Raw genomic sequence first — 13,406 nt, 5'->3', positions numbered from 1 at the left:
AGCAGTGGAAAAAAAAAAAAAAATGTATTGGATTTAATCAGAATATTGAAATGATCTTTTGATTAACTAGTTAAGGACCGGAAGGATTTGCCCCCTTAATGACCAGGCCATTTTTTGCGATGCAGCACTGCTTAACTGACAATTATGCAGTTGTGCGATGTTGTACCCAAACAAAATTTATGTCCTTTTTTCCCCCTCAAATAGAGCTTTCTTTTGGTGGTATCTGATCACTTCTTTTTTTTTTATTTTTTTTTTGCACAATAAAAAAAAAAGACAGGCAATTTTTTTTTACTTTTTTCAGTCTAGGCCAATATGTATTGTTCTACATATTTTTGGTAAAACAATCGCAATAAATGTAAATTGATTTGTTTGTGCAAAAGTTATAGCATCTACAAAATAGGTAATATATTTATGGCTTTTTTATTATCCATTTTTTTTTTTACTAGTAATGGCGGTGATCAGTGATTTATTTTTTTATTTTTATTTTTTATTATTTTTTTTAGCAGGCTTGCGGTGGACAGATCAGACACTTTTCACACTTATTCGGGACCAGCCACATTTATACAGCGATCAGTGCTAAAAACATCCACTGATCACTGTATAAATGTCACTGGCAGGGAAGGGGTTAACACTGGGAGGCGTGCTCTGTGATCGGCGAGTCCGTGAGACTCGCCTGATCACCGATCCGTGTAAGGGGTCGATCCCGACCCCTTATCACGTGATCAGCTGTCAGCCAATGACAGCTGATCATGTGATAGAACGGAGCCGGTAATCGGCTATTATTCCTCCTCGCGCTGACAGCGCGAGGAGAGAAAAAAAAAGCCGATCGCCGGCGGCCGTGATCGGGACATCAGTCCCGATCACGGCCATCCTAACAAGGGACCACCTGCCTGTGCCCACCTGCCTCCCGCAGTGCCATCCTGAAATAAAATAAAAGCAAAAGTAAGTGCCCCCCGTCAGTGCCCACAGTGCCACCCACAGTGCCACCCACAGTGCCACCCACAGTGCCACCCACAGTGCCACCCAATCTGCCTCAAAGGTGCTGCACCCCAGTGCCGCCCATCAGTGCCCAGCAGTGCCGCCCATCTGTGCCCAGCAGTGCTGCCCATCTGTGCCCAGCAGTGCCACCTATCAGAGCCACCTATCAGTGCCACCTATCAGTGCCCATCAGTCCCATCTATCTGTGGTACCTATCAGTGCCCATCCGTGCCACCCATCCGTGCCACTTATCCGTGCCATCTTATCTGTGCCCATCTTTGCCCATCAGTGCCGCCTTATCTGTGCCCATCGGTGCCGCCTTATCTGTGCCTATTAGTGCCGCCTTAACTGTGCCTATCAGTGCCCACCGGTGCAGCCTATCAGTGCCCACCAATGCAGCCCATCAGTGCCCACCAATGCAGCCCATCAGTGCCCACCAATGCAGCCTATCAGTGCCGCCTAATCAGCGCACTTCAATGAAGGAGAAAAATGACCCGTTTGCAAAATTTTATAACAAACTATTAAAACATGATTTTATTTTTTTTATTTTTTTGCATCTTTTTTTGTTTGTTTAGCAAAAAATAAAACTCCGAGCTGCAACTAAATACCACCAAAAGAAAGCTCTATTTGTGGGAAAAAAATGATAAAAATTTAATTTGGGTACAGTGTTGTATGACCGCGCAATTGTCATTCAAAGTGCATCAGCGCTGAAAGCTGAAAATTGGTCTGGGACTGAGGGGGGTTTAAGTGCCCAGTAAGCAAGTGGTTAATGAGTGAAGTTAGTATTTGATCTGCTATCAATCAGCAAGATTTCTGGCTCCCAGGTGTCTTCTATACAGGTAACGAGCTGAGATTAGGAGTACACCCTTGGAGCCAGTTCACACAGGAGCAACACGACTTTCAACACGACTTTTGGAGGCAACTTCAACACGACTTACAACACGACTTTAAGTCGCCCCAGGCTAGGCGACTTTTGCCGTGGCGAAGTCAGAGAATGAGCTCTCAAGGGGAAACTCCATGGCAAATAAAAAAAAAACGGCGTGGGTCCCCCCTCCAGGAGCATACCAGGCCCTTAGGTCTGGTATGGATTTTAAGGGGAACCCCCTACGCCGAAAAAACGGCGTGGGGGTCCCCCCCATATCCATACCAGACCCTTAACCGAGCACGCTACCTGGTCGGCCAGGAAAGGGTGTGGAGTTGAGCGAGCGCCCCCCCCCCCCCTCCTGGGCCGCGTGCCCTCAAAATGGGGGGTGCCTTGGGGAAGGGGGTGCCGCGCAGCCCCCCCCCCCCCCTTCCCCAACATGAACTATAGTAAAGTATGCAACCATTTTGAGTTGGGCACCAAGTTTCTTGCATTTGGAGTCATCACTAGGACAAGAGCTCTACAGCTGCGGGCAAGCTGCAAAAACGTCTTGCATTTGATGTTTGATAACCATGCAGAGTTGAGTTAGGAGCTATGACTTGACAGACAGATCTACATAATGTCAATAAGAAGTGCTTATCCAAGGCCCCAACTATAACAAAAACAGGAAAGCAGCCATAGGTGACAAACTAAACCATATATCTCCCTGGGAACAGTAGGTGGGAGGATATCTATGCATCCCTTTTAGACCTGGGACCTTGTGACTTGTGCAATGAGCATATGCATGATTAGGAAAGTCTCTAATTCACAATGACCCCTGTATTCAGGTTATTTATGACAATCTTATATATCAGACACTTAGATAAATATTGTCCATTATGCATTTTCATAACCACAAGAGAATGCTAATGACATCATGTGGAGATTTTTCCTCAATGTTTAAGGCAAACTGTTACAGAGGTTTTGAAATGACTGCCTTAATCGGTCCCTGAAACTCCCTTGGCCATTATAATTTGTGGTATTTGCTTCTTGTTCTACAAGGGATCTGTTTTTGCATAGGTTGTATTTTTATAGACCTAGTTTTTTTTTATTTAAAAAATAAATATACTGTGTGTGTGTGTGTATATATATTATACATACACACACACACACACACACACACACACCCAGTGCCTTGATAAAGTATTCATACCCCTTGATCTTCCACATTTTGTCATGTTACAACCAAAAACGTAAGTGTTTTTTATTGGGATTTTTTTTTTTTTTTTTTACAAAAGTATTTTATTGCAAAAAATAAATGTAACAAGTTAGTTCGACAAAGGGATGGTTGTATCAAACATGGCATAAAGGAAAAGATCCCAACAGAGGGGTGCAAAAAGAATGTTGCATAATTCTCAAATACAATATAAAATATCAACTTAAGTCCTTGATGAAGAGAGCTTAATACTCCAGACTGTAGTGCATGTTGGACTAAAACCTAGACACCCAAATTTTTTAATAAAGAATACAAAACCATGGAACTGGTAGACAGAGTGGATGCCTTACCATCCTCACCAAACCCACGCTCGGCAGCGTGGTGAGTAAAAGACATTTATACATAAAAAGAAAAGAGCTAGAATGAAAGCTGAAAAATAAAGTGAAAAGGAAAGAGCTCAGAGAAGAGGAAAAAGAAGGGGAGGAGTCCACCGGGATGTATTGCGGGAGATCACTTAAATTGAAAGGAATTTATCAAACCTGGAAGGTTTGTTGTATGTTATCCACGGCTGCCAGACCCTGAGAAATTTATTATGGATATCCAAGGCAAAGGCCGTCAATTTCCTCAATTATAATGATATCTTTCATACTGTTCTTGACTGCTTCAAAGCTCAGCACAGGGGTTTTCCAAGCTCACAATGGTCAACTTAGTTGCAGGTAAAAAGATGCAGAGCCAGTTGGAGACGAAGCAGTTCTGATATCAGTTTACAAAGAAGGGGCTTGTATGGGTCTCTATTGAGGTTAGTGTGAAACATGTTGTGAAGGAGGGAATAAACCCTGACCCATAGTCTGTAGAGCTGCACGATTCTGGCTAAAATGAGAATCGCAATTTTTTTGCTTATAAGATAGATCACGATTCTCGTGGCGTAACATCATCTTTCACATTAAAACCAAAAAAATTGGCCTAACGTTACTGTTTCATTTTTTTCTTTTTTTTTCCCAAAAAAATGCATTTCAAAGACCGCTGGGCAACTACAGTGTGACATAAAATATTGCAGCAAATGCCATTTTATTCCTTAGGGTCTCTGCTAAAATATATATAATGTTTGGGGGTTCCAAGTAATTTTCTAGCAAAACATATTGATTTTAACTTAAGAAAGAAGTGTCAGAAAAATCCCTTTGATCTAAGAAGGAAGCTTAGTTACAATGTTGCAAGTTAAAAAAAATTTAACAGACTGCCCAGATGTTTGTCTTTTGAGTGAGCAGATAGTTTCTCCACTTGTTTATATGAAAGAATCGGCAACCTCTGCAGGAGAGATCGTCAGAAGGGGTGAATCGAGGTCACGATTTTTTAACGGTTAATTGTGCAATTCTAAGCCCTTGTACACACGGTCGGAGATTCCGACAACCAAATCCGTCGGATTTTGTCCAAAACTGTTGCATACACACGGTCGGACAAAGTTGTCAGAAAATCCGACGTGATTACGTTATTTTGTTACGACGGGACTACGTTCACGCTAGTAGCCAATAGCTTTGGTGTAGGAATTTAATCTGAGCATGCGTGGCACTTTGTCCGATCGGAATTCTCTACACATGATCGGAGTATGTCCGATCGGAGCATTAAGTTGGAAAACTTTCTTTCGGATACAGTCCAATGTAGACCACACACAGTCGGAATATCCGCCAAACGATCCGATCGGACACATTCCGTCGGAATCTCCGACCGTGTGTACAAGGGCTATTAGTCTGCATAACTTAGGACATTCCCACCAAATATTAGCCATAGTTCCTTCCTGTGAACGGCCCCGTAAACAGAGAAGGAAATAAGATGGAAAGTGTAACTGGTGTATATTAACATCTATATTGTAGGCATTTTGGAGTATGAGAACATTCTTGGAGCATTTTGAAAGGGCTGCTGTCATGATCTGCCAGTCCTCTGGGTCTATCTGTCTTCAGAGCATTAATCAGAGAAACAGCCAAAAGGCCCAAGGTAACTGTAGGAACTGCAGAGATTCACAGCTCAGGTGGGAGAATCTGTCCACAGGACAACTATTAGTCGTGCACTCCACAAATCTTGCCTTTATGGAAGTGGCAAGAAGAAAGCCATTGTTGAAAGCCATAAGAAGCCCCGTTTGCAGTTTGTGGGAAGCCATGTGGGGAACACAAGAAACATGTGGAAGAAGGTGCTCTGGTCAGAGGAGACCAAAATTTAACTGTATGGCCTAAAAGCAAAACGCTATGTGTGGGGGAAAACTAACACTGCACATCACCCTGAACACACCATCCCCACCGGAAATGTGGTAGCAGCATCATGTTGTGGGGATGCTTTTCTTCAGCAAGGACAGGGAAGCTGGTCAGAGTTGATGGGAAGATTGATGGAGCCACATACAGGTCAATCTTCGAAAAACCCTGTTAGCCCTTGTACAGACTGTCGGACATTCCGACAACAAAATCCGTCGGATTTTGTCCAACGGATTTTGTCCAAAACTGGTGTTGCATACACACAGTTGGATAAAGTTGTCGGAAAATCAGATCGTTCGTAACGTTATTTAGTTACGGCGGGACTACGTTCAGGCTAGTAGCCAATAGCTTTGGTCTAGAAATTTGATCTGAGCATGTCCGATCAGAATTCTCTACAAACGATTCAGACAAAGTCCGATCGGATCATGTTGTCGGAAATTTTTTATATCCAGCTCTCAAACTTTGTTGGTCAGACATTCTGACAGAAAAAGTCAGATGAAGCCCACACACGGTTGGATTATCCGACAACACAGTCCGATCGGACATTTTCCTTCCGAATGTCCAACCGTGTGTACAAGGGCTTCGAGTCTGCAAAAGACTTGAGATTAAGGCTGAGATTCACCTTCCAGAAGGACAAGGACCCTAAACAGAGCTGCAATGGAATGGTTTAGATCAAAGCATATTCATGTGTTAGAATGGCCCAGTCAGACCTAAATCCAATTGAGAATCTGTGGCAACACTTGAAAATTGCTGTTCAGACTCTCTCCATCCAAATTGACAGTGCTTGAGCTATTTTGCAAAGAAGAATGGGCAAAACATCCCCAAAAAGACTTGCAGCTGTAATTGCAGGGAAAGGTGGTTCTACCAAGTATTGACAAATGAGTGCCACACTTTTCAGATATTTATTTGTAAAAAAAATTTGAAAACCATTTATTGTTTTCCTTCCACTTCACAGATTTGTGCCACTTTGTGTTGGTCTATCACATAAAAATAAAACGACTAAAATAATGTGATTGCATAAGTGTGCACACCCTCTTATAACTGGGGATGTAGCTGTGTTCAGAATTAATCACATTCAAACTCATGTTAAATAGGAGTCAGTACACACCTGTCATCATTTAAAGTGCTTCTGATGAACTCCAAATAAAGTTCAGCTGTTCTAGTGGGTCTTTCCTGACATCCTACAGCAAAAGCCATGGTCCGCAGAGAGCTTCCACAGCATCAGAGGGATTTCATTGTTAAAAGCTATCGGTCAGGAGAAGGGTACAAAAGAATTTCCAAGGCATTTGATACACCATGGAACACAGTGAAGACAGTCATCATCAAGTGGAGAAAATATGGCACAACAGTGACATTACCAAGAACTGGACGTCCCTCCAACATTGATGAAACGACGAGAAAACTGGCCAGGGAGGCTGCCAAAAGGCCTACAGCAACATTAAAGGAGCTACAGAAATATCTGGCAAGTACAAAGAAAAACATCCTACCCCGACTACATTTTGCAAAAAACACATCTGAAGACTCCCAAAAGCATGTGGGAAAATGTGTTATGGTCAAATGAAACCAAGGTTGAACTTTTTGGCCATAATTCCAAAATATATGTTCGCAAAAACACCAATGTACGTCACCAAAAGAATCCCATACCCACCGTGAAGCATGGTAGTGGCAGAATCATGCTTTGGGGCTGTTTGTCTTCAGCTGGAACAGGGGTCTTAGTCAAGGTAGAAGGAATTATGAACAGTTCCAAATACTCGTCAATATTGGCACAAAACCTTCAGGCTTCTGCTAGAAAGCTGAATACGAAGGGAAACTTCATCTTTCAGCATGACAGCGACCCAAAGCATACATCCAAACCAATAAAGGAATGGCTTCACCAAAAGAAGATTCAACTTTTGGAATAGCCCAGCCAGAGCCCAGACCTGAATCTGGCTGAAAATCTGTGGGGTTATCTGAAGGAAGCTGTGCACAAGGAGATGCCCTTGCAATCTGACAGATTTGGAGTGTTTTTGCAAAGAAGAGTGGGCAAATATTTCCAAGTCAAGATGTGCAATGCTGATAGACTCATACCAAAAAGACTGAGTGCTGTAATAAAATCAAAAGGTGCTTCAACAAAGTTGTAGTTTAAGGGTATGTACACTTATGCAACCATATTATTTTACTTCCCTCCGCCTAAAAGATTTCAGTTTGCTTTTCAATTGAGTTGTACAATTTATAGGTCACATTAAAGGTCGAAAAAGTTCTGAAATGATTAATCTTTGTCTCATTTTGTTACATCACAGAAACCTGATATTTTAACCGGGGTGTGCAGACTTTTTATATCCAGTGTGTGTGTGTGTGTGTGTGTGTGTGTGTGTGTGTGTGTGTGTGTATATATATATATATATATATATATATATATATATATATATATATACACACATAATACACACACACACACACACACACAATGTGTACATGACCACGCAATTGTCATTGAAAGTGCGAGCGCTGAAAGCTGAAAATTGGACTAGGAAGGAAGGGGTGAAAGTGCCCAGTATTGATGTGGTTAAAGATGACTGCTCAGATCTGGAAGATTGATGTCTTGTTTGTGTTGCCAGAAGGTCCTAGGAAAGGACAGGCTGTGTTGAAATCCATTGTCTCTAAGTGCATTCAGCAAGTTATAATTCAGGCTTATGATTTAAGGGGTAAGATTCCACCTTTTCAAGTCAAAGCAAACTCTACCAGGGCGGTTAGTGCTTCTTGGGTAGTGTGTCACCAGGCCTCCATGGCTCAATCTGCAAGGCCGCAACTTGGTCTTCAGTACATACATTTACAAGGTTTTTTTTCCGGTGGATGTAAGGAGGTATGAGGATATCGCCTTAGGGCGGTGTGCTGCAGGCAGCGGTATAGGTCCTCAGGTCTGGGGGTGCCCTACGGGTTGTGTCTCCCCTCAAATAGCATTGCTATGGGATGCCCCATATAGTTAATACTATGGCTCTGTGCCCCCTGATGTACGATAAAGAAAATAGGATTTTTATAACGGCTTACCTGTAAAATCCTTTTCTTGGAGTACATCATGGGACACAGAGGTCCCTCCCCTCTTTCCGGGGTTTAGGTATATTGCTTTGCTACAAAAACTGAGGTACTCCTGGTAGGAGGAGGGGGTATATGTGGTATACCAGTGTCAATCACCTGAAGGTGCCTATATACCCATATAGTTAATACTATGGCTTTGTGTCCCATGATGTACTCCAAGAAAATGATTTTACAGGTAAGCTGTAATAAAAATCCTATTTTCTCAGTTTAGGCCGATCTGTATTCTTCTACATATTTTTGGTAAATAAAATCGCAATAAGCGTATATTGATTGGTTTGCGCAAATGTTATTGTGTCTCCAATATAAGGGATACATTTATGGCATTTTTATTATAATTTTTTTATTAATGGCGGCGATCTGTGATTTTTTTTTTTTATTGTGACAGCGACATTATGGCGGACAGATCGGACACTTTTGACACTATTTTTGGACGATTGTCATTTATACAGCGATCAAAAATGCACTGATTACTGTGTAAATGACATGGCAGGAAAGGGGTTAAACACTAGGGGGGGATCAAGGGGTTAAGTGTGTCCTAGCTAGGTGTTCTAACTCTGGGGGGGAAGGGCTACCACTGACATGACAGTGATCACTGCTCCTGATGACAGGGAGCAGTAGATCTCTGTCGTGTCACTAGGGAGAACAGGAAAATGCCTTGTTTACAAAGGCATCTCCCTGTTCTGCCACTCCGTGACACGATCCCCGGGGTGCTGACGGGCATCGAGTCCGCAGGCACGGTCGTGGAGTTTGCGGCGCTCATGCGCCCACAATGCCACTATTTAGAGGGGAAGTACTTGTACGCCCATTTGCCCAGCCATGCCATTGTGCCGTCGTACATCGTCATTTGCTGGTCAGCATGTGGTTAAGCATTGGTCATATTTTTTAGACTTGGTGTTTACAAGTTAAAATCATTTATTTTTTTGCTAGAAAATTACTTCGAACCCCCAAACATTATATATATTTTTTTCAGAAACCCTAGAGGATAAAATGGCAGTCGTTGAAATACTTTATCACACCGTATTTGTGCAGCGGTCTTACAAACTAAATTTTTTGGGGGAAAAGTACACTTTTTTAAAATAAAAACAAGAAGAAAACAGTTAAGTTAAAAAAAAATCATATTTATTTTGTTAATTTATTGTCTTTATTAATGTAATTGAATCTGACAACTGCATTATTTAATAGTTGGCACAGCAGATCCCATCTCAGCAATAAGGTGGCAGTGTTCATCTGCAGGCTAAAGGCTTATTTTGCCATTTAAGTCTGTAGCCTGCATATAATGTCATAGCTGACTGGTTGGTTCCCATTTATCAGTTGGGACTGGAATTGTTAACCACTTAAGGACAGCCGCATGTAATTTATACGTTGGCACAATGGCACGGACAGGCACAAGCACGTACGTGCCTGCCTTCCAGTGGGTGGGGGGTTCGACAGGACCCCCTCCCGCTGGCTGCGGTAGTCCGTTTCACTTCAGGAGCGATCCGGGATGAGAGGATGGCCGTTGGTTTCTGGCCATCCCCTCGCGATCGCTCCTGGGGAATGAGAAGCTTCCCCTGCCTGTGTAGTGTAAACACAGGCAGGAGGAAGTGATGTCACTCTCCTTGTGGCGGTCTTTTTGACCGGACGCAAGGAGATAAGACATAGTAAATGCACCAACAGTCCACTGACACGTAGGTACACATAGGCACACTTTAACCCCCTGTCACCCCCTGATTGCCCCTAGAGTTGACCCTTTCACCAGTGATCACCGTATAAGTGTCACTGGTAATGCTGGTTATCCAGTTAGTTCCCCGTCAGTTTTTTATATAGCGTCAGGTACCCCCATATACTACCTAATAAAGGTTTTAACCCCCTGATTGCCCCTAGTTAACCCTTTCACCAGTGATCACCGTGTAAGTGTTATGGGTGACGCTGGTTAGTTAGTTTTGCTTTTTATAGCATCAGGGCACCCTCCATTTATTACCCAATAAAGGTTTAACCCCCTAATCACCCGGCGGGTGATATCAATTAGGTTTTAGGGTCAGATAGGGTCTGCGTCGCCCCAGGCAGCGCTAGGTTAGTGCCAGTACCGCTAACACCCACGAGCAAAGCATACACCTCCCGTAGTGGTATAGTATCTGAACAGATCAATATCTGATCAGATCTATATTAGGGTTCCAAAAAACGCATTGTTAGCGGGATCAGTCCAGATACCTGCTAGCACCTGCGTTTTGCCTCTCTGCCTAGCCCACCCAAGTGCAGTATCGATCGATCGATCACTGTCACTTACAAAACACTAAACACATAACTGCAGCGCTCGCAGAGTCAGGCCTGATCCCTGCGACCGCTAACAGTTTTTTTTGGTAGCGTTTTATACAGTCGCTGACAGCCTAGGTGCTTTTTTACCTGTGAATCTTACTAGTGTACCACTAAATTTAGAGCCCAAAATGGCAAAGCGAAGGTACAGTAGTGAAGAGGCCTACACCTTTCTGAGCATGACAGATAGTGAAGAGTAAGTCACTCATCCGTCAGATTCAGGCTCAGTGAAATAAAAATGAATGCCCTTAAAAATCCTGAAGGCAGTGCTTGGTTTTCGGGGTCTCATACACGTCTAGGCTCCCAAAAAGTCCCACATATGTGGTATCCCCCCATACTCAGGAGAAGCAGCAGAATGTATTTTGGGGTATAATTTCACATATTCCCATAGCATGTGTGAGCAATATATTATTTAGTGACAACTTTGTGCAAAAAAATAAAAAAAAGTTTGTAATATTCCCGCAACTTGTGGCAAAATATAAAATATTTCATGGACAACATGCCTCTCAGTAAATAGCTTGGGCCGTCTACTTTCCAAAATGGGGTCATATGGGGGGGTTTTGTGCTATTTTGGCATTTTATGGCCTTCGAAACTGTGATAGGTAGTGAGGAGTGAAATCAAAAATTTGCACCCTTAGAAATCCTGAAGGCAGTGATTGGTTTTCGGGGTGCCGTACGCGGGTAGGCTCCCAAAAAGTCCCACACATGTGGTATCCCCGTACTCGGGAGAAGCAGCAGAATATATTTTGGGGTGCAATTCCACATATAACTATGGCATGTGTGAGCAATATATCATTTAGTGACAACTTTTTGTAAACAATTTTTTTTGTCATTATTCAATCACTTGGGACAAAAAAAAAATATTCAATGGGTTCAACATACCTCTCATCAGTTTCCTTGGGGTGTCTACTTTCCAAAATGGGGTCATTTTGGGGGGTTTTGTACTGCCCTGCCATTTTACCACCTCAAGAAATGAGATAGGCAGTCATAAATTAAAAGCTGTGTAAATTCCAGAAAATGTACTCTAGTTTGTAGACGCTATAACTTTTGCGCAAACCAATAAATATACGCTTATTGACATTTTTTTTTACTAAAGACATGTGGCTGAATACATTTTGGCCTAAATGTATGACTAAAATTGAGTTTATACGATTTTTCTTATAACAAAAATTTAAAAATATCTTTTTCTTTTTTTTTCCAAATTTTCTGTCTTTTTCCATTTATATCGTAAAAAATAAAAAGCGCAGAGGCAATCAAATACCATCAAAAGAAAGCTCTATTTGTGGGAAGAAAAGGACGCAAATTTCATTTGGGTACAACATTGCATGACCGCGCAATTACCAGTTAAAGCAGTGCAGTGCGAAATTGTAAAAAGACCTCTGGTCCTTAGGCTGACAATTGGTCCGGGGCTTAAGTGGCTAATGGAAGCCGGGATTGAAAACCAACAGCTGCACTGTCTGCTGGTGACTCTCAAGGGGAGGATGTTGTAAATGTTTTCACCGAACAATGCTGCCTTAATATACAGATTGAGGGCAGGAAGGGGTTAAAGCCCACTTTCAGATAAGGCAGCTCACATACATTAAAGTTTTGTATGATTTCCAGGTGTCTTCTGCACAGTCACCTGTTAAGTGGGGTACTCTTACTTTCCCTCCAGCAGTGGATGGTCATCCATGCTGTAGGGACTCCAGATAAAGCATTCTTCTGTCAGTCCAGGCTGCTTGGTGATACACCCCTGGGGAGTGTCTATCATAACCTTGGCTTACAGAAAGTAGGTTGAATGATGCTCCGCTTCATTTAACTGGCGTCCAGCAGAGGAGGATGTAGTTGGAGAGTGGAAAGGGTGAGTAGTGTTTTCTTTTCACTGAAGACTCTTCTTTTATACAATAGCAAGAATATGGAAAAACAAATGTGTAAGTCACATTAAAAGTGACAACACAATAGTAACCTAAACTATGTGTTAATTGAAAATGATGCAATTAATAGCCATTGTCCTCCCTTCTTATAGCTTTGATGAGCAGATTCCCACTCTACATATGCTGAAGAACCTGGCCTATCAAAGTGGAGATGTACCTGTGGTGTTTGCTCTGGTGGATTATGGAGAAGTGGCCTTTTACACTTTCAAAGACTTTCAGCTGCCTGTGGATGTATATCCTTGAAGAAGACTAGCAACTGAGCATGTACACAGAGCCATGCGTTTACATGAATTTGGGAATAAATGTAATTGATATATTTTTCCTGACCTTTTGCAGAATGAAACAAAATGCAAACATGCTTGTTTCAGTAAAATGAATTATTTTAATAAATACAGAATTAAGACTATAAACTGAAAAGCTTCTTCTAAGTTTTTTTTTTTTTTTTTTTTCTTAATTACTGAGTGTATGCTAAAATTTTGTGCAAAAGAACTCTCGCATCTAACAGTCTAATATAGAATATGAAAGGGTATGTAAACCCTTAGAAAGAACAATTGAAAGCATTTTGTTATATCTGATAAATGCAAAAAATACCATCTGGTGGGCTCCTGACTTCCTGAGGATTCTGCCTGTACTGCACTGTAATTTTATTGATACTGACCCTACCCAGTGTGTTGGGTACACAACACCTTTCCCCTATATGTTTTATGTAGATGAGGAAAGGGAGAGAGGTTTTGTATTCCAAATCAGGATACAGCAGCCTGGGGTGACGAGGATAATTTTCTATAGGTGCCAAAAATGGAGGTTTGGGACTTAAAATGAGGCTGTTGACTTGTTGAGGTTGGATAATAAGT

The 13,406-nt window shown here is 42.1% G+C and overlaps 1 protein-coding gene across 1 annotated transcript in view; it reads left to right on the top strand.

Annotated features, from left to right (window-relative positions):
- The window catches only part of TSEN54 (tRNA splicing endonuclease subunit 54), a 108,483-nt gene extending 95,518 nt beyond the window's left edge, over nt 1-12,965 (top strand). Inside the window, exon 11 of the mRNA XM_077459605.1 lies at nt 12,648-12,965. Coding sequence (XP_077315731.1) covers nt 12,648-12,798 — 151 coding nt within the window. The 3' untranslated portion in view covers nt 12,799-12,965. The remainder of the gene's footprint in view (nt 1-12,647) is intronic.
- Nucleotides 12,966-13,406: the final 441 nt, after the last annotated feature.

Source organism: Lithobates pipiens, unplaced genomic scaffold (assembly GCF_037356315.1).
Source record: "Lithobates pipiens isolate NorthernLeopardFrog02 unplaced genomic scaffold, aLitPip1_a1.2 Scaffold_28, whole genome shotgun sequence".
Lineage (NCBI taxonomy): Eukaryota > Metazoa > Chordata > Amphibia > Anura > Ranidae > Lithobates > Lithobates pipiens.
Note: the sequence above shows the minus strand (reverse complement) of the source record. Positions and strands in the feature narration are given on the sequence as shown.